This window comes from Ammospiza nelsoni, chromosome 1, assembly GCF_027579445.1.
Source record: "Ammospiza nelsoni isolate bAmmNel1 chromosome 1, bAmmNel1.pri, whole genome shotgun sequence".
Taxonomy (NCBI): domain Eukaryota; kingdom Metazoa; phylum Chordata; class Aves; order Passeriformes; family Passerellidae; genus Ammospiza; species Ammospiza nelsoni.
The window spans coordinates 153,811,325-153,834,496 of NC_080633.1; the positions used below are offsets into that span (position 1 = coordinate 153,811,325).

Below are 23,172 nucleotides of genomic sequence, written 5' to 3' on the forward strand. Positions count from 1 at the left end.
TGACTCTGGAATTGCTGCCTAAGCGCATGATGTTATTCCTCTGTTCATGGGGTGGAAACAAGAGTGCTTCTAAAGAGAACTTCTCAAGTGTATGCTGACATAGAGTGACCTTGTCAGAGCAGTGCCCAGGAGAGAATTGTTGTGTCCAAGCCTTTGGTGGATGAGATGATGGCCTTGTGTCATGATCTGGAAAGTGCCCAACTCTCCCCTGTTTCCCATGTGAGTGTTGGTTATTCCTGGTGGGGACATATTTGCTAAGAAATGTTCTTGTCAGCAGTGGGAGAGTTGCCCCTTCAGGGAGCTGGCAGGGCATGGAGTGACTGAGGCCCCACTTGGCTGTTTGACCATTCAGAAGGACCACGAGACTAAGGTTTGAAGGGAACCTCCCAAATTTCATACAAGAGAACTCTGAAGTTGTGCATCTGGACAGGAATAGCATTTGCCTCTGGCTCACGCTGTAGGCCGAGAGTCTGAGAAGTGGCTTTTGTGAGCAGGACCCTGTGGTGCTGATCAAGAACCCATACCAGAAAGTTGCAGTGGAGCATCACATTAGTGGAGTATCACGTGTCCATGACAGATTTCAGGAGATTCTTGCCATGAAGTCATGAGAGGTGGCCCTTCCTCTCTTTAGAACACTGAGGAGGTCCTATGAGGAGCCCCGTGGACATTTCTGGCCTCCACAGGAGATGCACAAGTGGGTAGTGAACAAAGAGAGGTTGAGGGCCATCAGATATTGCAAGTGTTGGACAATCTTTGGCATAGGAGAGACTGAGAGAGCATGGATTCTGGGTAGACAAGGCTGGGCATGAATGTGTTATCAGTGAGTGGGAGCCCTGCTGTTCTCAGTACTCCACCCATGAAGGAAAGAAGGCATGTGCACAATTGAAAATAGATGGAATACCATGGGTGAGAAAAGTAAGTATTTTTCAATGTGTGTGGATTATCCCAGAATGTAAGAGATAATGGGGTCTCTAGTTCAGTTTTGGACCTCCAAGAAGAGACATAATTCTGGAAACCCTGCCTGTGCTGGGTCTGCTTGAGAAAGGGAGATGGAAGAATTTGTACTGCAGAGTTCCTGCCCAAGTGCATGATGTTATTCCTCTGTTCGTGGGGAGGACTCCATAAGTATTATGGGGAAGGGAATTTTTCAAGTGTGTGTGGTGGCATGGAGTGATTTGGTTATGCAGTGCCTAGGAGAGAATAGCTACGAGCACGCCTTTGGTAGATGAGGTGATGGCCTTGTGTCATGTTCTGGAAGATCTCCCCTCTCCCCTGTTTCCCATGTCAGTGTTGGTTGTTTTGGTGGGGAGATATTTACTAAGAAATATTCTTTGCTCCCTTTCCTTCCCACGTAATGGTTGAGTGCTGGGATTGCACAGGGTGAGGGTGTGAGACCATTGGAATTGAAACAACTCAGGTTGTGATGCAAGAAAACTTTATTGAGTACAAAGAAGGATGAGAAAAAAGAAGCTGAAGGAATCAAGTGTGAGGTGCAAGTAGAGAGACCATGAGCCAAGGTGCTTTGGTTGCAGGAGCTGTTGGCAGAGGCCAGAGCTGGTGGTGTCAGGGGTGGTGCTGAGGGCCCTTAGCAGATGTAGCCATAGCCCCTTCTGCCATAGCAGCCCAGGCCTCCCAGGCCATAGCCAAGGCCAAAGCCAAATCCGCCAGAGATGGGCTGTCCCTGGGCATTGAGCTCAGTGCCCAGAGCAGCGGAGGAGGTGGATCCGACGGCGGTGTTCTGGGGGAAGGAGGTCATGATGGGTCCTGGCAGGGTGACCAGCACAGGGGAAGGGTTGATGATGACGCGGGAATCCTGGCATTGCAGGGCACAGGGCTCATTGCAGCTGTTGGCCAGCGGGGTGGGTCCGCAGGGACTGCAGCGGTTGTAGCAGGCCATGGGTGTGGTGTGGAGGGTGCCTGGAAGAGAAAGGGTGAGTTAGGACAAGGGTGTGGGAGTGTGAGGGGCAATGATGTAGAAGAGTGAGGGAGTGTGGAGGCTGTAGTGGGGCTGTGGGAGGTGTGAGGGCTGCTGAGGCTGGGGCTGAATGTGCTGGAAGAGAAGAGCCAGGGGTGCAGGAGCAGGAGGGTTGGGGCTTGAGACTCACCTGGTTGTTGGCAGGAGCAGGAGGAGAAGGCTTTGGGTGTAGTGTGTGAGGGAGAGACGCTCTGGGCTGGCTTTTATGCTGGTTCTGGAGGGGCGGGACAGCCTTGTCCCAAGACCTTGGGGCATTTTGCAGGTCACAGTTCCTGGTTGTCTCAGAGTGGTGAGTCCTCCAGTGGGGAATGTTTTCCATCCCACAACTCCACTGTGTCATGTCTTACTTTTGAGTCCCTGTCCTTATGACATTGTCAGCAACTTTTAAATGCAAGTATTAGAGACCAAGGGCATTTGATGAAGGTGTTTTTGTGGAGGGCTGTGGATGTCAGATTTGGCGAGTGGGTGTCACCAGTAAAGTGACCCAATGTTGTGCTGTGGTTTGTGGGTGTCTTGTGGAGAGGCTCCTCAGTCCTTCACAACCACGTCAAGCTCATCTGGGGTTTGCATTTCTTGTGGGGATGATGTGTGTCCCCTTCCATCATCCACATTTTCTCCCTGTCCCATTGCCACCATTCTAAACCTGTCTCTATGCCATGCCTTTCCAGCTGGATGTGAGAAAACAATCCCTATGGTTTGGGGACTCTTGTCAGGCCCTGTAATGTCTTGGGTTTTATTCATCAGTAGTGCTCATCTCAGCTTGCCATAGCTTGGTCACACTGTGGGGTTCCATTGCTGGACTCTGAGTGACACTTAGAAATGAAATCTTGTGAAGGATCAGAAGATGATGTCTGTGGAGCACTTGAATGAGCTGGATGCATTCAATTTTCAGAACAAATGTGTTGACCTTTTTCCTTCTCAAGGTACATGAATATAAATCATAAAGTCAGTCTTACCTGGCCCAGGCTGATGAGCCATGAGCTGGGGACTCTTTTTCTTCCTGTAACTCTACATTTCCATGTCCTGCTTTTGTGCTCGAGTCCATCTGACCTTGGCAGCAGCTTTAAAGTGAGAGTTGGTATTTGGGAGGATTTGCTTGGAAGGTGCGTGTCAGAGAAACCAGTATAAACCACAAATAGCTAGGAAACTTGGGATGTCAACAATGAGGTCAACGCATGGGACAGGGGTTCTTTGGTTTGTGGCTGCATTTGAGGGAGGGACCCCATTCCTTTACAGCCCTGTCAGGCTGCTCTGGGCTTTGTGGCTGTGCTGGGCATTAGGTCCTGCCCCTTCCAGTGCATTTACTCCCTCCCACCTTGCCCATGGATTTCCAGGGACCTTGTTCCTGCAGACAAGGATGGGACAATTTTTCCCCTACAAAGCATTTCCTAATGCAGGTCATACAGGGTGATGAGGAACAGTTGGAGTTGATTTGGAAGGCAAAATCCTATCTTAGTAACCTCTGTGTTACATACAGGAAAAAAAATCTTGCTGTGGATGCTGAGGGAGCCATGGCTGGTGTTTACCTCCACCTCTCAGCAATGTCTTGGCAGTGTCACCTACTGCACCATTGCAGACTATGCAAGGATGTACAGGTGGTGTAAAGGGTCAGTGAGGTGTGTTGCTGTATTCATATAATATTTAATCAACCTGATCTGGGGCCTTGTGATCCAATTGTCAAGCTGGAGTGAGCTTGACAAATGAAGCAGCTCAATAGTCGTATCCATGAGGCCAAAAATGTTCAACATCCTCTAAAACGATGCGAGTTGGTGTGAGCAGGTTCGGGGTCCACAGGGATGGGGGACCACAGGCTTAGTGAATCAAGGCCAGTTCAGGGCCACCAAGATTTTTGGAGGATTTTTCACAAGGGAGTGAGAGAGCTGGGACTTCCAGGAGACAAGGCTGGATGCTGGGTTTTAGAAGTTGGCAATGGCAAAATGAAAACAGATGGAATTCCATGGCCAGAGCAGACAAAGCTGTTCTTTTATGTGACGGTGGTCACAGAGTGGAAGAGGCTCAGGAGTTTCTCTCTGCCAGGGAGATGACAACCTGACCTGTCCATGGTTCTGCAAATCTTTCTCTGGGTTCCCTTCCTTGATCAGAGAGGATGGAAGCCCTTGCAGCGCTTCCCAAATTTCTCTGAGAGTGGATGTTATTGTGATTGTTTGTGTGGTTTGAGAGTTCTAATGGGAGGAGATCATGTCAAGGCTATGCTGGCATAGAAAGTCTTTGTCAGAGCACCGAGCAGGAGAGCTTTGTTGTGTCAAAGCCTTTGGAATGGAAGATGATGTGTGTTTGTCATATACTGAAGGGTCACCCTTCACCCTTCAACTTCAAGCCTCCTGTGCCAGTTATGGTTGTTACCATTGAGGTTCTACATGTTTAGGAAGGTGTTGTGCCCCTTTGCCTCCTGTGGGTGAGGATGTCAGGGCTTTGGAATTCAAAAGGAAGAGACAAGTGAGTCTTTGATGCAGGAAAAGTTTATTGAGGCAAAAGAATTAAAAGGCAAAGGAGAGAACTTGAATGGATCCAGAGTGAGGTGCAAGTAGAGTGACCATCAGCTGAGGTGCTTTGGTTGCAGGAGCTGTTGGCAGAGGGCAGAGCTGGTGGTGTCAGGGGTGGTGCTGAGGGCCCTTAGCAGATGTAGCCATAGCCCCTTCTGCCATAGCAGCCCAGGCCTCCCAGGCCGTAGCCAAGGCCAAAGCCAAATCCGCCAGAGATGGGCTGTCCCTGGGCATTGAGCTCAGTGCCCAGAGCAGCGGAGGAGGTGGATCCGACGGCGGTGTTCTGGGGGAAGGAGGTCATGATGGGTCCTGGCAGGGTGACCAGCACAGGGGAAGGGTTGATGATGACGCGGGAATCCTGGCATTGCAGGGCACAGGGCTCGTTGCAGCTGTTGGCCAGCGGGGTGGGTCCACAGGGACTGCAGAGGCTGTTGCAGGCCATGGGTGTGGTGTGGAGGGTGCCTGGAAGAGAAAGGGTGAGTTAGGACAAGGGTGTGGGAGTGTGAGGGGCAATGATGTAGAAGAGTGAGGGAGTGTGGAGGCTGTAGTGGGGCTGTGGGAGGTGTGAGGGTTGCTGAGGATGGGGCTTAACGTGCTGGAAGAGAAGAGCCAGGGGTGCAGGAGCAGGAGGGTTGGGGCTTGAGACTCACCTGGTTGTTGGCAGGAGCAGGAGGAGAAGGCTTTGGGTGTAGTGTGTGAGTGAGAGAGGCTCTGGGCTGGCTTTTATGCTGGTTCTGGAGGGGCGGGACAGCCTTGTCCCAAGACCTTGGGGCATTTTGCAGGTCACAGTTCCTGGTTGTCTCAGAGTGGTGAATCCTCCAGTGGGGAATGTTTTCTATCCCACAACTCCACTGTGTCATGTCTTACTTTTGAGTCCCTGTCCTTATGACATTGTCAGCAACTTTTAAATGCAAGTATTAGAGACCAAGGGCATTTGATGAAGGTGTTTTTGTGGAGGGCTGTGGATGTCAGATTTGGCGAGTTGGTGTCACCAGTAAGGTGACCCAATGGCCGCGTTGTGCTGTGGTTTGTGGGTGTCTTGTGGAGAGGCTCCTCAGTCCTTCACAACCACGTCAAGCTCATCTGGGGTTTGCAGTTCTTGTGGGGATGATGTGTGTCCCCTTCCATCATCCACATTTTCTCCCTGTCCCATTGCCACCATTCTAAACCTGTCTCTATGCCATGCCTTTCCAGCTGGATGTGAGAAAACAATCCCTATGGTTTGGGGGCTCTTGTCAGGCCCTGTAATGTCTTGGGTTTTATTCATCAGTAGTGCTTATCTCAGCTTGCCATAGCTTGGTCACACTGTGGGGTTCCATTGCTGGACTCTGAGTGACACTTAGAAATGAAATCTTGTGAAGGATCAGAAGATGATGTTTGTGGAGCACTTGAATGAGCTGGATGCATTCAATTTTCAGAACAAATGTGTTGACCTTTTTACTTTCTCAAGGTACATGAATGTAAATCATAAGGTCAGTCTTACCTGGCCCAGGCTGATGAGCCATGAGCTGGGGACTCTTTTTCTTCCTGTAACTCTACATTTCCATGTCCTGCTTTTGTGCTCGAGTCCATCTGACCTTGGCAGCAGCTTTAAAGTGAGAGTTGGTATTTGGGAGGATTTGCTTAGAAGGTGCGTGTCAGAGAAACCAGTATAAACCACAAATAGCTAGGAAACTTGGGATGTCAACAATGAGGTCAACGCATGGGACAGGGGTTCTTTGGTTTGGGGCTGCATTTGAGGGAGGGACCCCATTCCTTTACAGCCCTGTCAGGCTGCTCTGGGCTTTGTGGCTGTGCTGGGCATTAGGTCCTGCCCCTTCCAGTGCATTTACTCCCTCCCACCTTGCCCATGGATTTCCAGGGCCCTTGTTCCTGCTGACAAGGATGGGACAATTTTTCCCCTACAAAGCATTTCCTAATGCAGGTCATACAAGGTGATGAGGAGCAGTTGGAGTTGATTTGGAAGGCAAAATCCTGTCTTAGTGACCTCTGTGTTACATACAGAAAAAAAAATCTTGCTGTGGATGCTGAGGGAGCCATGGCTGGTGTTTACCTCCACCTCTCAGCAATGTCTTGGCAGTGTCACCTACTGCACCATTGCAGACTATGCAAGGATGTACAGGTGGTGTAAAGGGTCAGTGAGGTGTGTTGCTGTATTCATATAATATTTAATCAACCTGATCTGGGGCCTTGTGATCCAATTGTCCAGCTGGAGTCAGCTTGACAAATGAAGCGGCTCAATAGTCGTATCCATAAGACCAAAAAAATGTTCAACATCCTCTAAAACGATGTGAGTTGGTGTGAGCAGGTTTGGGGTCCACAGGGGATGGGGACCACAGGCTTAGTGAATCAAGGCCAGTTCGGGGCCACCAAGATTTTTGGAGGATTTTTCACAAGGGAGTGAGAGAGCTGGGTCTTCCAGGAGACAAGGCTGGATGCTGGGTTTTTAGAAGTTGGCAATGGCAAAATGAAAAGAGATGGAATTCCATGGCCAGAGCAGACAAGCCGTTCTTTCATGTGACGGTGGTCACAGAGTGGAAGAGGTGCAGGAGTTTCTCTCTGCCGGGGAGATGACAACCTGACCTGTCCATGGTTCTGCAAATCTTTCTCTGGGTTCCCTTCCTTGATCAGAGAGGATGGAAGCCCTTGCAGCGCTTCCCGAATTTCTCTGAGAGTGGATGTTATTGTGATTGTGTGGTTTGAGAGTTCTAATGGGAGGAGATGATGTCAAGGCTATGCTGGCATAGAAAGTCTTTGTCAGAGCACCGAGCAGGAGAGCTTTGTTGTGTCCAAGCCTTTGGAATGGAAGATGATGTGTGTTTCTCATATACTGAAGGGTCACCCTTCACCCTTCAACTTCAAGCCTCCTGTGCCAGTTATGGTTGTTACCGTTGAGGTTCTACATGTTTAGGAAGGTGTTGTGCCCCTTTGCCTCCCGTGGGTGAGGATGTAAGGGCTTTGGAATTCAAAAGGAAGAGACAAGTGAGTCTTTGATGCAGGAAACGTTTATTGTGGCAAAAGCATTAAAAGGCAAGGGAGAGAACTTGAATGGATCCAGAGTGAGGTGCAAGTAGAGTGACCATCATCTGAGGTGCTTTGGTAGCAGGAGCTGTTGGCAGAGGGCAGAGCTGGTGGTGTCAGTGGTGGTGCTGAGGGCCCTTAGCAGATGTAGCCATAGCCCCTTCTGCCAGAGCAGCCCAGGCCTCCCAGGCCGTAGCCAAGGCCAAAGCCACCAAATCCGCCAGAGATGGGCTGTCCCTGGGCATTGAGCTCAGTGCCCAGAGCAGCGGAGGAGGTGGATCCAATGGCAGTGTTCTGGGGGAAGGAGGTCATGATGGGTCCTGGCAGGGTGACCAGCACAGGGGAAGGGTTGTGGTGCTGATCAAGAACCCAGACCAGAAAGTTGCAGTGGAGCATCACAATAGTGGAGCATCACGTGTCCATGACAGATTTCAGGTGATTCTTGCCATGAAGTCATGAGACGTGGCCCTTCCTCTTTTTAGAACACCGAGGAGGTCCTGTGAGGAGCCCTGTGGACAGTTCTGGCCTCCACAGGAGATGCACAAGTGGGTAGTGAACAAAGAGAGGTTGAGGGCCAGCAGATATTGCAAGGGTTGGGCAATCTTTGGTATAGGAGAGACTGAGAGAGCATGGACTCTGGGTAGACAAGGCTGGGCATGAATGTGTTATCAGTGAGTGGGAGCCCTGCTGTTCTCAGTACTCCACACATGAAGGAAAGAAGGCATGTGCACAATTGAAAATAGATGGAATACTATGGGTGAGAAAAGTAAGTATTTTTCAGTGTGTGTGGATTGTCCCAGAATGTAAGAGATAATGGGGTCTCTCTTCTTGGAGGTCCAAAACTGAACTGGACATAATTGTGGAAATCCTGCCTGTGCTGGGCCTGCTTGAGAAAGGGAGATGGAAGAATTTGCACTGCGGAGTTCCTGCCCGAGTGCAAGATGTTATTCCTCTGTTTGTGGGGAGGACTCCATAAGTATTACGGGGAAGGGAATTTTTCAAGTGTGTGGTGGCATGGAGTGATTTTCTTATGCAGTACCCAGGAGAGAATAGCTGCGAGCAAGCCTTTGGTAGATGAGGTGATGGCCTTGTGTCATGTTCTGGAAGATCTCCCCTCTCCCCTGTTTCCCATGTCAGTGTTGGATGTTTCGGTGGGGACATATTTACTAAGAAATGTTCTTTGCTCCCTTTCCTTCCCACATAATGGTTGAGTGCTGGGATTGCACAGGTTGATGGTGTGAGGCCATTGGAATTCAAAAAGAAGACGAAACAACTCAGGTTGTGATGCAAGGAAACTTTATTGAATACAAAGAAGGATGAGGAAAAAGAAGCTGAAGTAATCAGGTGTGAGGTGCAAGTAGAGAGACCATCAGCCAAGGTGCTTTGGTTGCAGGAGCTGTTGGCAGAGGCCAGAGCTGGTGGTTTCAGGGGTGGTGCTGAGGGCCCTTAGCAGATGGAGCCATAGCCCCTTCTGCCATAGCAGCCCAGGCCTCCCAGGCCGTAGCCAAGGCCAAAGCCAAATCCGCCAGAGATGGGCTGTCCCTGGGCATTGAGCTCAGTGCCCAGAGCAGCGGAGGAGGTGGATCCGACGGCGGTGTTCTGGGGGAAGGAGGTCATGATGGGTCCTGGCAGGGTGACCATCACAGGGGAAGGGTTGATGATGACGCGGGAATCCTGGCATTGCAGGGCACAGGGCTCGTTGCAGCTGTTGGCCAGCGGGGTGGGTCCGCAGGGACTGCAGAGGCTGTTGCAGGCCATGGGTGTGGTGTGGAGGGTGCCTGGAAGAGAAAGGGTGAGTTAGGACAAGGGTGTGGGAGTGTGAGGGGCAGTGATGTAGAAGAGTGAGGGAGTGTGGAGGCTGTAGTGAGGCTGTGGGGAGGTGTGAGGGTTGCTGAGGATGGGGCTGAGTGTGCTGGAAGAGAAGAGCCAGGGGTGCAGGAGCAGGAGGGTTAGGGCTTCAGACTCACCTGGTTGTTGGCAGGAGCAGGAGGAGAAGGCTTTGGGTGTAGTGTGTGAGGGAGAGAGGCTCTGGGCTGGCTTTTATGCTGGTTCTGGATGGGCGGGACAGCCTTGTCCCAAGACCTTGGGGCATTTTGCCGGCCACAGTTCCTGCTTGTCCCAGCGTGGTGAATCCTGCAGTCAGGAATGTTTTGCATCACACAACTCTACTGTGTCATGTCTTACTTTTGAGTCCCTGTCCTTATGACATTGTCAGCAACTTTTAAATGCAAGTATTAGAGACCAAGGGCATTTGATGAAGGTGTTTTTGTGGAGGGCTGTGGATGTCAGATTTGGCGAGTTGGTGTCACCAGTAAAGTGACCCAATGTTGTGCTGTGGTTTGTGGGTGTCTTGTGGAGAGGCTCCTCAGTCCTTCACAACCACGTCAAGCTCATCTGGGCTTTGCAGTTCTTGTGGGGATGATGTGTGTCCCCTTCCATCATCCACATTTTCTCCCTGTCCCATTGCCACCATTCTAAACCTGTCTCTATGCCATGCCTTTCCAGCTGGATGTGAGAAAACAATCCCTATGGTTTGGGGACTCTTGTCAGGCCCTGTAATATCTTGGGTTTTATTCATCAGTAGTGCTCATCTCAGCTTGCCATAGCTTGGTCACACTGTGGGGTTCCATTGCTGGACTCTGAGTGACACTTAGAAATGAAATCTTGTGAAGGATCAGAAGATGATGTCTGTGGAGCACTTGAATGAGCTGGATGCATTCAATTTTCAGAACAAATGTGTTGACCTTTTTACTTTCTCAAGGTACATGAATGTAAATCATAAGGTCAGTCTTACCTGGCCCAGGCTGATGAGCCATGAGCTGGGGACTCTTTTTCTTCCTGTAACTCTACATTTCCATGTCCTGCTTTTGTGCTCGAGTCCATCTGACCTTGGCAGCATCTTTAAAGTGAGAGCTGGTATTTGGGAGGATTTGCTTGGAAGGTGCGTGTCAGAAAAACCAGAATAAACCACAAATACCTAGGAAACTTGGGATGTCAACAATGAGGTCAACGCATGGGACAGGGGTTCTTTGGTTTGGGGCTGCATTTGAGGGAGGGACCCCATTCCTTTACAGCCCGGTCAGGCTGCTCTGGGCTTTGTGGCTGTGCTGGGCATTAGGTCCTGCCCCTTCCAGTGCATTTACTCCCTCCCACCTTGCCCATGGATTTCCAGGGACCTTGTTCCTGCAGACAAGGATGGGACAATTTTTCCCCTTCAGAGCATTTCCTAATGCAGGTCATACAGGGTGATGAGGAACAGTTGGAGTTGATTTGGAAGGCAAAATCCTGTCTTAGTAACCTCTGTGTTACATACAGAAAAAAAAATCTTGCTGTGGATGCTGAGGGAGCCATGGCTGGTGTTTACCGCCACCTCTCAGCAATGTCTTGGCAGTGTCACCTACTGCACCATTGCAGACTATGCAAGGATGTACAGGTGGTGTAAAGGGTCAGTGAGGTGTGTTGCTGTATTCATATAATATTTAATCAACCTGATCTGGGGCCTTGTGATCCAATTGTCCAGCTGGAGTCAGCTTGACAAATGAAGCGGCTCAATAGTCGTATCCATAAGACCAAAAAAATGTTCAACATCCTCTAAAACGATGTGAGTTGGTGTGAGCAGGTTTGGGGTCCACAGGGGATGGGGACCACAGGCTTAGTGAATCAAGGCCAGTTCGGGGCCACCAAGATTTTTGGAGGATTTTTCACAAGGGAGTGAGAGAGCTGGGACTTCCAGGAGACAAGGCTGGATGCTGGGTTTTTAGAAGTTGGCAACGGCAAAATGAAAAGAGATGGAATTCCATGGCCAGAGCAGACAAGCCGTTCTTTCATGTGACGGTGGTCACAGAGTGGAAGAGGTGCAGGAGTTTCTCTCTGCCGGGGAGATGACAACCTGACCTGTCCATGGTTCTGCAAATCTTTCTCTGGGTTCCCTTCCTTGATCAGAGAGGATGGAAGCCCTTTCAGCGCTTCCCAATTTCTCTGAGAGTGGATGTTATTGTGATTGTTTGTGTGGTTTGAGAGTTCTAATGGGAGGAGATCATGTCAAGGCTATGCTGGCATAGAAAGTCTTTGTCAGAGCACTGAGCAGGAGAGCTTTGTTGTGTCAAAGCCTTTGGAATGGAAGATGATGTGTGTTTCTCATATACTGAAGGGTTACCCTTCACCCTTCAACTTCAAGCCTCCTGTGCCAGTTATGGTTGTTACCATTGAGGTTCTACATGTTTAGGAAGGTGTTGTGCCCCTTTGCCTCCCGTGGGTGAGGATGTAAGGGCTTTGGAATTCAAAAGGAAGAGACAAGTGAGTCTTTGATGCAGGAAAAGTTTATTGAGGCAAAAGAATTAAAAGGCAAGGGAGAGAACATGAATGGATCCAGAGTGAGGTGCAAGTAGAGTGACCATCAGCTGAGGTGCTTTGGTTGCAGGAGCTGTTGGCAGAGGGCAGAGCTGGTGGTGTCAGTGGTGGTGCTGAGGGCCCTTAGCAGATGTAGCCATAGCCCCTTCTGCCATAGCAGCCCAGGCCTCCCAGGCCGTAGCCAAGGCCAAAGCCAAATCCGCCAGAGATGGGCTGTCCCTGGGCATTGAGCTCAGTGCCCAGAGCAGCGGAGGAGGTGGATCCGACGGCGGTGTTCTGGGGGAAGGAGGTCATGATGGGTCCTGGCAGGGTGACCAGCACAGGGGAAGGGTTGATGATGACGCGGGAATCCTGGCATTGCAGGGCACAGGGCTCGTTGCAGCTGTTGGCCAGCGGGGTGGGTCCGCAGGGACTGCAGCGGTTGTAGCAGGCCATGGGTGTGGTGTGGAGGGTGCCTGGAAGAGAGAGAGGGATGAGGCAGGGTAGAGGCGTGGGAGAGCAAGGAGAGAAGTGTGCAGGAGCAGGAGGTTTGCGGGCTTGAGGCTCACCTTGCTGTCGGCAGGAGCAGGAGGAGAAGGCTTGAGGAGAAGTGTGTGTGGGAGAGAGGCTCTGGGCTGGCTTTTATGCTGGTTCTGGAGGGGCGGGACAGCTTTGTCCCATGGCCTTGAGGCATTTTGCAGGCCACAGTTCCTGGCTGGCTCCGAGCGGTGAGTCCTGAGGTGGGGAGTGTTTTGCATCCCACAACTCTGCTGTGTCGTGTTCTGTCTTTGAGTCCATGTTCATCTGACATTGGCGGCAGCTTTAAATACAGGTATTAGAGAACAAAGTCTGTTGATGGTGATGTTTATTGTGGAGGGCTGTGGACGTGACCAGAACTTTGGACCATGGGGCGTCAACCATGAAGCCACCCCCTGACCCTGGTGTGCTGTGGTTTTTGGGTGTATTGTCATGAAGGCCCTCATACCCTCACAGCCATGTCAGGCTCATTTGGGCTTTGCAACTCTTCTGGGGGTGATGAGTGTCCCCTTCCATGTCATTCTCTCCCACCCTGTCTCGTTGCCAGCATTCTAAACCTGTCTCCATGCCTGGCCTGTCCTGCTGGTTATGGGAGAACAATCCCTGTGACACCTCCCCTACTGTCCAACGTCTTGTGCTGGTTCATCCATAGCGCTCGAATAACTGGGCCTAACAAGGTCCAGCTGTGGTGTCCCATTTCTGTGATCAGAATGAAACCTGGAAAGGGAAATTTGGTGCTGGGTAAGAAGGCATGAGGAGCAGTTGAAGGAACTGTGTACATTTAGCTTTCAGAAAAAGTGAGTTGACCTTGTTACTCTCTAGAGCTACGACATCTAGGTTTATCATATCAGTTTTCTCATAAACAGTTTTACAAGTCATGAGGTGAGGATAGTATTTCTTGCCACAAATCTGCCCTGTCATGGCTCTTGAGCCCATGTCCATCTCTTCTTGGTGTCTGCTTTAATTTGAGACTTGATATTGGGGAGCATTGGCATGGATGATGTGTGTCAGAGAAAGCAGAATATACAACAAAATAGTAAGAACAATATGGTTGTCATCAGTGAGGGTGTTTAAAGCCCTTCTGTGGTTTATTTTGTGGGTGTGTTGTGAAGATTTGCCCCATTCCACTGCAGCCATGACAGGCTGGTGTGGCCTTTGTACCTGTGCTGTGCATGAGGAGCTGCCCCTTCCATTGTGGTCATTCCTCCTTTATAGTGTGAGTGTTTGACACCAAAGGCTGGTGTTGATGGTGTGTGTCAAAGGGGACTGAAGACATGACCGAGATTTGCAGAGGTGGGGTGTCATCAGTGAGGCCATCCAATGGAACTCATGGTTTTGTGTGTGTGGGTGTGTTGTGGGTGAGGAGGGGCCCCAAACTATCCCCGCTGCGTCAGGCAGGTCTGGGCTTTGCATCTGTGCCAGGTGTGAGTGCCTGGACTGTTGCATTCTGTGTCAGCAGAGGGAGAGTTGCCCCTTCAGGGAGCTGGCAGGGGATGGAGTGACTGAGGCCCCACTTGGCTGTTTGACCATTCAGAAGGACCTCGAGAGTAAGGTTTGAAGGGAACCTCCCAAATTTCAAACAAGAGAACTCTGAAGTTGTGCATCTGGACAGGAATAGCATTTGCCTCTGGCTCACGCTGTAGGCCGAGAGTCTGAGAAGTGGCTTTTGTGAGCAGGACCCTGTGGTGCTGATCAAGAACCCATACCAGAAAGTTGCAGTGGAGCATCACATTAGTGGAGCATCACGTGTCCATGACAGATTTCAGGAGATTCTTGCCATGAAGTCATGAGAGGTGGCCCTTCCTCTCTTTAGAACACTGAGGAGGTCCTATGAGGAGCCCTGTGGACATTTCTGGCCTCCAGAGGAGATGCACAAGTGGGTAGTGAACAAAGAGAGGTTGAGGGCCATCAGATATTGCAAGGGTTGGACAATCTTTGGTATAGAAGAGACTGAGAGAGCATGGACTCTGGGTAGACAAGGCTGGGCATGAATGTGTTATCAGTGAGTGGGAGCCCTGCTGTTCTCAGTACTCCACCCATGAAGGAAAGAAGGCATGTGCACAATTGAAAATAGATGGAATACCATGGGTGAGACAAGTAAGTATTTTTCAGTGTGTGTGGATTGTCCCAGAATGTAAGAGACAATGGGGTCTCTCTTCTTGGAGGTCCAAAACTGAACTGGACATAATTGTGGAAATCCTGCCTGTGCTGGGTCTGCTTGAGAAAGGGAGATGGAAGAATTTGCACTGCAGAGTTCCTGCCCAAGTGCATGATGTTATTCCTCTGTTCGTGGGGAGGACTCCATAAGTATTACGGGGAAGGGAATTTTTCAAGTGTGTGGTGGCATGGAGTGATTTTGTTATGCAGTGCCCAGGAGAGAATAGCTGCGAGCACGCCTTTGGTAGATGAGGTGATGGCCTTGTGTCATGTTCTGGAAGATCTCCCCTCTCCCCTGTTTCCCATTCAGTGTTGGTTGTTTTGGTGGGGAGATATTTACTAAGAAATGTTCTTTGCTCGCATTCCTTCCCACATAATGGTTGAGTGCTGGGATTGCACAGGGTGAGGGTGTGAGACCATTGGAATTGAAACAACTCAGGTTGTGATGCAAGAAAACTTTATTGAGTACAAAGAAGGATGAGAAAAAAGAAGCTGAAGTAATCAGGTGTGAGGTGCAAGTAGAGAGACCATCAGCCAAGGTGCTTTGGTTGCAGGAGCTGTTGGCAGAGGCCAGAGCTGGTGGTGTCAGGGGTGGTGCTGAGGGCCCTTAGCAGATGGAGCCATAGCCCCTTCTGCCATAGCAGCCCAGGCCTCCCAGGCCGTAGCCAAGGCCAAAGCCAAATCCGCCAGAGATGGGCTGTCCCTGGGCATTGAGCTCAGTGCCCAGAGCAGCGGAGGAGGTGGATCCGACGGCGGTGTTCTGGGGGAAGGAGGTCATGATGGGTCCTGGCAGGGTGACCAGCACAGGGGAAGGGTTGTGGTGCTGATCAAGAACCCAGACCAGAAAGTTGCAGTGGAGCATCACAATAGTGGAGCATCACGTGTCCATGACAGATTTCAGGTGATTCTTGCCATGAAGTCATGAGACGTGGCCCTTCCTCTTTTTAGAACACCGAGGAGGTCCTGTGAGGAGCCCTGTGGACAGTTCTGGCCTCCACAGGAGATGCACAAGTGGGTAGTGAACAAAGAGAGGTTGAGGGCCAGCAGATATTGCAAGGGTTGGGCAATCTTTGGTATAGGAGAGACTGAGAGAGCATGGACTCTGGGTAGACAAGGCTGGGCATGAATGTGTTATCAGTGAGTGGGAGCCCTGCTGTTCTCAGTACTCCACACATGAAGGAAAGAAGGCATGTGCACAATTGAAAATAGATGGAATACTATGGGTGAGAAAAGTAAGTATTTTTCAGTGTGTGTGGATTGTCCCAGAATGTAAGAGATAATGGGGTCTCTCTTCTTGGAGGTCCAAAACTGAACTGGACATAATTGTGGAAATCCTGCCTGTGCTGGGTCTGCTTGAGAAAGGGAGATGGAAGAATTTGCACTGCGGAGTTCCTGCCCAAGTGCATGATGTTATTCCTCTGTTTGTGGGGAGGACTCAATAAGTATTACGGGGAAGGGAATTTTTCAAGTGTGTGGTGGCATGGAGTAATTTTCTTATGCAGTACCCAGGAGAGAATAGCTGCGAGCAAGCCTTTGGTAGATGAGGTGATGGCCTTGTGTCATGTTCTGGAAGATCTCCCCTCTCCCCTGTTACCCATGTCAGTGTTGGATGTTTCGGTGGGGACATATTTACTAAGAAATGTTCTTTGCTCCCTTTCCTTCCCACATAATGGTTGAGTGCTGGGATTGCACAGGTTGATGGTGTGAGGCCATTGGAATTCAAAAAGAAGACGAAACAACTCAGGTTGTGATGCAAGGAAACTTTATTGAATACAAAGAAGGATGAGAAAAAAGAAGCTGAAGTAATCAGGTGTGAGGTGCAAGTAGAGAGACCATCAGCCAAGGTGCTTTGGTTGCAGGAGCTGTTGGCAGAGGCCAGAGCTGGTGGTTTCAGGGGTGGTGCTGAGGGCCCTTAGCAGATGGAGCCATAGCCCCTTCTGCCATAGCAGCCCAGGCCTCCCAGGCCATAGCCAAGGCCAAAGCCAAATCCGCCAGAGATGGGCTGTCCCTGGGCATTGAGCTCAGTGCCCAGAGCAGCGGAGGAGGTGGATCCGACGGCGGTGCTCTGGGGGAAGGAGGTCATGATGGGTCCTGGCAGGGTGACCAGCACAGGGGAAGGGTTGATGATGACGCGGGAATCCTGGCATTGCAGGGCACAGGGCTCGTTGCAGCTGTTGGCCAGCGGGGTGGGTCCGCAGGGACTGCAGAGGCTGTTGCAGGCCATGGGTGTGGTGTGGAGGGTGCCTGGAAGAGAAAGGGTGAGTTAGGACAAGGGTGTGGGAGTGTGAGGGGCAGTGATGTAGAAGAGTGAGGGAGTGTGGAGGCTGTAGTGAGGCTGTGGGGAGGTGTGAGGGTTGCTGAGGCTGGGGCTGAGTGTGCTGGAAGAGAAGAGCCAGGGGTGCAGGAGCAGGAGGGTTAGGGCTTCAGACTCACCTGGTTGTTGGCAGGAGCAGGAGGAGAAGGCTTCGGTGAAGTGTGTGAGGGAGAGAGGCTCTGGGCTGGCTTTTATGCTGGTTCTGGATGGGTGGGACAGCCTTGTCCCAAGACCTTGGGGCATTTTGCCGGCCACAGTTCCTGGTTGTCCCAGCGTGGTGAATCCTGCAGTCGGGAATGTTTTGCATCACACAACTCTACTGTGTCATGTCTTACTTTTGAGTCCCTGTTCTTATTACATTGTCAGCAACTTTTAAATGCAAGTATTAGAGACCAAGGGCATTTGATGAAGATGTTTTTGTGGAAGGCTGTGGATGTCAGATTAGGCGAGTGGGTGTCACCAGTAAAGTGACCCAATGGCCGCGTTGTGCTGTGGTTTGTGGGTGTCTTGTGGAGAGGCTCCTCAGTCCCTCACAACCACGTCAAGCTCATCTGGGGTTTGCAGTTCTTGTGGGGATGATGTGTGTCCCCTTCCATCATCCACATTTTCTCCCTGTCCCATTGCCACCATTCTAAACCTGTCTCTATGCCATGCCTTTCCAGCTGGATGTGAGAAAACAATCCCTATGGTTTGGGGACTCTTGTCAGGCCCTGTAATGTCTTGGGTTTTATTCATCAGTAGTGCTCATCTCAGCTTGCCATAGCTTGGTCACACTGTGGGGTTCCATTGCTGGACTCTGAGTGACACTTAGAAATGAAATCTTGTGAAGGATCAGAAGATGATGTCTGTGGAGCACTTGAATGAGCTGGATACGTTCAATTTTCAGAACAAATGTGTTGACCTTTTTCCTTCTCAAGGTACATGAATATAAATCATAAGGTCAGTCTTACCTGGCCCAGGCTGATGAGCCATGAGCTGGGGACTCTTTTTCTTCCTGTAACTCTACATTTCCATGTCCTGCTTTTGTGCTCGAGTCCATCTGACCTTGGCAGCAGCTTTAAAGTGAGAGTTGGTATTTGGGAGGATTTGCTTGGAAGGTGCGTGTCAGAGAAACCAGAATAAACCACAAATACCTAGGAAACTTGGGATGTCAACAATGAGGTCAACGCATGGGACACGGGTTCTTTGGTGTGTGGCTGCATTTGAGGGAGGGACCCCATTCCTTTACAGCCCGGTCAGGCTGCTCTGGGCTTTGTGGCTGTGCTGGGCATTAGGTCCTGCCCCTTCCAGTGCATTTACTCCCTCCCACCTTGCCCATGGATTTCCAGGGCCCTTGCTCCTGCTGACAAGGATGGGACAATTTTTCCCCTTCAGAGCATTTCCTAATGCAGGTCATACAAGGTGATGAGGAGCAGTTGGAGTTGATTTGGAAGGCAAAATCCTGCCTTAGTGACCTCTGTGTTACATACAGAAAAAGAAATCTTGCTGTGGATGCTGAGGGAGCCATGGCTGGTGTTTACCTCCACCTCTCAGCAATGTCTTGGCAGTGTCACCTACTGCACCATTGCAGACTATGCAAGGATGTACAGGTGGTGTAAAGGGTCAGTGAGGTGTGTTGCTGTATTCATATAATATTTAATCAACCTGATCTGGGGCCTTGTGATCCAATTGTCAAGCTGGAGTGAGCTTGACAAATGAAGCAGCTCAATAGTCGTATCCATGAGGCCAAAAATGTTCAACATCCTCTAAAACGATGTGAGTTGGTGTGAGCAGGTTCGGGGTCCACAGGGATGGGGGACCACAGGCTTAGTGAATCAAGGCCAGTTCAGGGCCACCAAGATTTTTGGAGGATTTTTCACAAGGGAGTGAGAGAGCTGGGACTTCCAGGAGACAAGGCTGGATGCTGGGTTTTAGAAGTTGGCAACGGCAAAATGAAAACAGATGGAATTCCATGGCCAGAGCAGACAAAGCTGTTCTTTTATGTGACGGTGGTCACAGAGTGGAAGAGGCTCAGGAGTTTCTCTCTGCCAGGGAGATGACAACCTGACCTGTCCATGGTTCTGCAAATCTTTCTCTGGGTTCCCTTCCTTGATCAGAGAGCATGGAAGCCCTTGCAGCGCTTCCCGAATTTCTCTGAGAGTGGATGTTATTGTGATTGTTTGTGTGGTTTGAGAGTTCTAATGGGAGGAGATGATGTCAAGGCTATGCTGGCATAGAAAGTCTTTGTGAGAGCACCGAGCAGGAGAGCTTTGTTGTGTCAAAGCCTTTGGAATGGAAGATGATGTGTGTTTGTCATATACTGAAGGGTCACCCTTCACCCTTCAACTTCAAGCCTCCTGTGCCAGTTATGGTTGTTACCATTGAGGTTCTACATGTTTAGGAAGGTGTTGTGCCCCGTTGCCTCCCGTGGGTGAGGATGTAAGGGCTTTGGAATTCAAAAGGAAGAGACAAGTGAGTCTTTGATGCAGGAAAACTTTATTGAGGCAAAAGAATTAAAAGGCAAGGGAGAGAACTTGAATGGATCCAGAGTGAGGTGCAAGTAGAGTGACCATCATCTGAGGTGCTTTGGTTGCAGGAGCTGTTGGCAGAGGGCAGAGCTGGTGGTGTCAGGGGTGGTGCTGAGGGCCCTTAGCAGATGTAGCCATAGCCCCTTCTGCCAGAGCAGCCCAGGCCTCCCAGGCCGTAGCCAAGGCCAAAGCCAAATCCGCCAGAGATGGGCTGTCCCTGGGCATTGAGCTCAGTGCCCAGAGCAGCGGAGGAGGTGGATCCGACGGCGGTGCTCTGGGGGAAGGAGGTCATGATGGGTCCTGGCAGGGTGACCATCACAGGGGAAGGGTCGATGATGACGCGGGAATCCTGGCATTGCAGGGCACAGGGCTCGTTGCAGCTGTTGGCCAGCGGGGTGGGTCCGCAGGGACTGCAGCGGTTGTAGCAGGCCATGGGTGTGGTGTGGAGGGTGCCTGGAAGAGAGAGAGGGATGAGGCAGGGTAGAGGCGTGGGAGAGCAAGGAGAGAAGTGTGCAGGAGCAGGAGGTTTGCGGGCTTGAGGCTCACCTTGCTGTCAGCAGGAGCAGGAGGAGAAGGCTTGAGGAGAAGTGTGTGTGGGAGAGAGGCTCTGTGCTGGCTTTTATGCTGGTTCTGGAGGGGCAGGACAGCTTTGTCCCATGGCCTTGAGGCATTTTGCAGGCCACAGTTCCTGGCTGGCTCAGAGCGGTGAGTCCTGAGGTGGGGAGTGTTTTGCATCCCACAACTCTGCTGTGTCCTGTTCTGTCTTTGAGTCCATGTTCATCTGACATTGGCGGCAGCTTTAAATACAGGTATTAGAGAACAAAGTCTGTTGATGGTGATGTTTATTGTGGAGGGCTGTGGACGTGACCAGAACTTTGGACCATGGGGCGTCAACCATGAAGCCACCCCCTGACCCTGGTGTGCTGTGGTTTTTGGGTGTATTGTCAAGAAGGTCCTCATACCCTCACAGCCATGTCAGGCTCATTTGGGCTTTGCAACTCTTCTGGGGGTGATGAGTGTCCCTTTCCATGTCATTCTCTCCCACCCTGTCTCGTTGCCAGCATTCTAAACCTGTCTCCATGCCAGGCCTGTCCTGCTGGTTATGGGAGAACAATCCGTGTGACACCTCCCCTACTGTCCAATGTCATGTGCTGGTTCATCCATAGCGCTCGAATAACTGGGCCTAACAAGGTCACACTGTGGGGTCCCATTGCTGTGATCAGAATGAAACCTGGAAAGGGAAATTTGGTGCTGGATAAGAAGGCATGAGGAGCAGTTGCAGGAACTGTGTACATTTAGCTTTCAGAAAAAGTGAGTTGACCTTGTTACTCTCTAGAGCTACGACATCTAGGTTTATCATATCAGTTTTCTCATAAACAGTTTTACAAGTCATGAGGTGAGGATAGTATTTCTCGCCGCAAATCTGCCCTGTCATGGCTCTTGAGCCCGTGTCCATCTCTTCTTGGTGTCTGCTTTAATTTGAGACTTGATATTGGGGAGCATTGGCATGGATGATGTGTGTCAGAGAAAGCAGAATATACAACAAAATAGTAAGAACAATATGGTTGTCATCAGTGAGGGTGTTTAAAGCCCTTCTGTGGTTTATTTTGTGGGTGTGTTGTGAAGATTTGCCCCATTCCACTGCAGCCATGTCAGGCTGGTGTGGCCTTTGTACCTGTGCTGTGCATGAGGAGCTGCCCCTTCCATTGTGGTCATTCCTCCTTTATAATATGAGTGTTTGACACCAAAGGCTGGTGTTGATGATGTGTGTCAAAGGGGACTGAAGACATGACCAAGATTTGCAGAGGTGGGGTGTCATCAGTGAGGTCATCCAATGGAACTCATGGTTTTGGGTGTGTGGGTGTGTTGTGGGTGAGGATGGGCCCCAAACTATCCCCGCTGCGTCAGGCAGGTCTGGGCTTTGCATCTGTGCCAGGTGTGAGTGCCTGGACTGTTGCATTCTGTGTCAGCAGAGGGAGAGTTGCCCCTTCAGGGAGCTGGCAGGGGATGGAGTGACTGAGGCCCCACTTGGCTGTTTGACCATTCAGAAGGACCTCGAGATTAAGGTTTGAAGGGAACCTCCCAAATTTCAAACAAGAGAACTCTGAAGTTGTGCATCTGGACAGGAATAGCATTTGCCTCTGGCTCACGCTGTAGGCCGAGAGTCTGAGAAGTGGCTTTTGTGAGCAGGACCCTGTGGTGCTGATCAAGAACCCATACCAGAAAGTTGCAGTGGAGCATCACATTAGTGGAGCATCACGTGTCCATGACAGATTTCAGGAGATTCTTGCCATGAAGTCATGAGAGGTGGCCCTTCCTCTCTTTAGAACACTGAGGAGGTCCTGTGAGGAGCCCCGTGGACATTTCTGGCCTCCACAGGAGATGCACAAGTGGGTAGTGAACAAAGAGAGGTTGAGGGCCATCAGATATTGCAAGGGTTGGACAATCTTTGGTATAGGAGAGACTGAGAGAGCATGGACTCTGGGTAGACAAGGCTGGGCATGAATGTATTATCAGTGAGTGGGAGCCCTGCTGTTCTCAGTACTCCACACATGAAGGAAAGAATGCATGTGCACAATTGAAAATAGATGGAATACCATGGGTGAGAAAAGTAAGTATTTTTCAGTGTGTGTGGATTGTCCCAGAATGTAAGAGACAATGGGGTCTCTCTTCTTGGAGGTCCAAAACTGAACTGGACATAATTGTGGAAATCCTGCCTGTGCTGGGTCTGCTTGAGAAAGGGAGATGGAAGAATTTGCACTGCGGAGTTCCTGCCCAAGTGCATGATGTTATTCCTCTGTTCGTGGGGAGGACTCCATAAGTATTACGGGGAAGGGAATTTTTCAAGTGTGTGTGGTGGCATGGAGTGATTTTGTTATGCAGTGCCCAGGAGAGAATAGCTGCGAGCACGCCTTTGGTAGATGAGGTGATGGCCTTGTGTCATGTTCTGGAAGATCTCCCCTCTCCCCTGTTTCCCATGTCAGTGTTGGTTGTTTTGGTGGGGACATATTTACTAAGAAATGTTCTTTGCTCCCTTTCCTTCCCACATAATGGTTGAGTGCTGGCATTGCACAGGGTGAGGGTGTGAGACCATTGGAATTGAAACAACTCAGGTTGTGATGCAAGAAAACTTTATTGAGTACAAAGAAGGATGAGAAAAAAGAAGCTGAAGGAATCAAGTGTGAGGTGCAAGTAGAGAGACCATCAGCCAAGGTGCTTTGGTTGCAGGAGCTGTTGGCAGAGGGCAGAGCTGGTGGTGTCAGGGGTGGTGCTGAGGGCCCTTAGCAGATGTAGCCATAGCCCCTTCTGCCATAGCAGCCCAGGCCTCCCAGGCCGTAGCCAAGGCCAAAGCCAAATCCGCCAGAGATGGGCTGTCCCTGGGCATTGAGCTCAGTGCCCAGAGCAGCGGAGGAGGTGGATCCGACGGCGGTGTTCTGGGGGAAGGAGGTCATGATGGGTCCTGGCAGGGTGACCAGCACAGGGGAAGGGTTGATGATGACGCGGGAATCCTGGCATTGCAGGGCACAGGGCTCGTTGCAGCTGTTGGCCAGCGGGGTGGGTCCGCAGGGACTGCAGAGGCTGTTGCAGGCCATGGGTATGGTTTGGAGGGTGCCTGGAAGAGAAAGGGTGAGTTAGGACAAGGGTGTGGGAGTGTGAGGGACAATGATGTAGAAGAGTGAGGGAGTGTGGAGGCTGTTGAGGGGCTGTGGGGAGGTGTGAGGGCTGCTGAGGCTGGGGCTTAACGTGCTGGAAGAGAAGAGCCAGGGGTGCAGGAGCAGGAGGGTTGGGGCTTGAGACTCACCTGGTTGTTGGCAGGAGCAGGAGGAG

At 50.8% G+C, this 23,172-nt stretch overlaps 5 protein-coding genes and 1 pseudogene across 5 annotated transcripts; all 6 read right to left on the bottom strand.

Moving 5' to 3' along the window:
* Nucleotides 1–1,585: 1,585 nt before the first annotated feature.
* Nucleotides 1,586–2,230, bottom strand: LOC132074507 (feather beta keratin-like). The gene is made up of 2 exons (XM_059474402.1): nt 2,121–2,230; nt 1,586–1,931 (listed from the first exon to the last, which is right to left on the bottom strand). The coding sequence occupies exons 1-2, from the start codon at nt 2,228–2,230 to the stop codon at nt 1,586–1,588; spliced, it is 456 nt and encodes a 151-aa protein (XP_059330385.1).
* Nucleotides 2,231–8,946: 6,716 nt separating this feature from the next.
* LOC132081511 (feather beta keratin-like) lies at nt 8,947–9,285 on the bottom strand. Its single transcript, XM_059485296.1, has one exon. It carries the CDS (start codon nt 9,256–9,258, stop codon nt 8,947–8,949), a length of 312 nt encoding a protein of 103 aa, XP_059341279.1. The 5' UTR covers nt 9,259–9,285.
* Nucleotides 9,286–11,973: 2,688 nt separating this feature from the next.
* Nucleotides 11,974–12,523, bottom strand: LOC132081131 (feather beta keratin-like; annotated as a pseudogene).
* A 3,912-nt stretch (nt 12,524–16,435) lies between these two features.
* On the bottom strand, nt 16,436–16,747 carry LOC132084235 (feather beta keratin-like). Its single transcript, XM_059489304.1, has one exon. It carries the CDS (start codon nt 16,745–16,747, stop codon nt 16,436–16,438), a length of 312 nt encoding a protein of 103 aa, XP_059345287.1.
* Nucleotides 16,748–19,465: 2,718 nt separating this feature from the next.
* On the bottom strand, nt 19,466–20,015 carry LOC132085068 (feather beta keratin-like). Its single transcript, XM_059490424.1, has 2 exons — nt 19,895–20,015; nt 19,466–19,800 (listed from the first exon to the last, which is right to left on the bottom strand). Exons 1-2 carry the CDS (start codon nt 20,013–20,015, stop codon nt 19,466–19,468), a joined length of 456 nt encoding a protein of 151 aa, XP_059346407.1.
* A 2,610-nt stretch (nt 20,016–22,625) lies between these two features.
* On the bottom strand, nt 22,626–22,937 carry LOC132083206 (feather beta keratin-like). The gene has a single exon (XM_059487809.1). It carries the CDS (start codon nt 22,935–22,937, stop codon nt 22,626–22,628), a length of 312 nt encoding a protein of 103 aa, XP_059343792.1.
* Between the last annotated feature and the right edge of the window lie 235 nt (nt 22,938–23,172).

Excerpts from the sequence above, each read along its gene's own strand:
- LOC132074507 (XM_059474402.1), bottom strand. The coding sequence starts at position 2,230 with ATGCCCCAAGGTCTTGGGACAAGGCTGTCCCGCCCCTCCAGAACCAGC. Across the intron at positions 1,932-2,120 it reads CAAAGCCTTCTCCTCCTGCT|CCTTTCTCTTCCAGGCACCC; the intron begins CCTGCCAACAAC and ends GTCCTAACTCAC.
- LOC132081511 (XM_059485296.1), bottom strand. The coding sequence starts at position 9,258 with ATGGCCTGCAACAGCCTCTGCAGTCCCTGCGGACCCACCCCGCTGGCC.
- LOC132084235 (XM_059489304.1), bottom strand. The coding sequence starts at position 16,747 with ATGGCCTGCAACAGCCTCTGCAGTCCCTGCGGACCCACCCCGCTGGCC.
- LOC132085068 (XM_059490424.1), bottom strand. The coding sequence starts at position 20,015 with ATGCCTCAAGGCCATGGGACAAAGCTGTCCTGCCCCTCCAGAACCAGC. Across the intron at positions 19,801-19,894 it reads CCTCCTGCTCCTGCTGACAG|CAGGCACCCTCCACACCACA; the intron begins CAAGGTGAGCCT and ends CTCTCTCTCTTC.
- LOC132083206 (XM_059487809.1), bottom strand. The coding sequence starts at position 22,937 with ATGGCCTGCAACAGCCTCTGCAGTCCCTGCGGACCCACCCCGCTGGCC.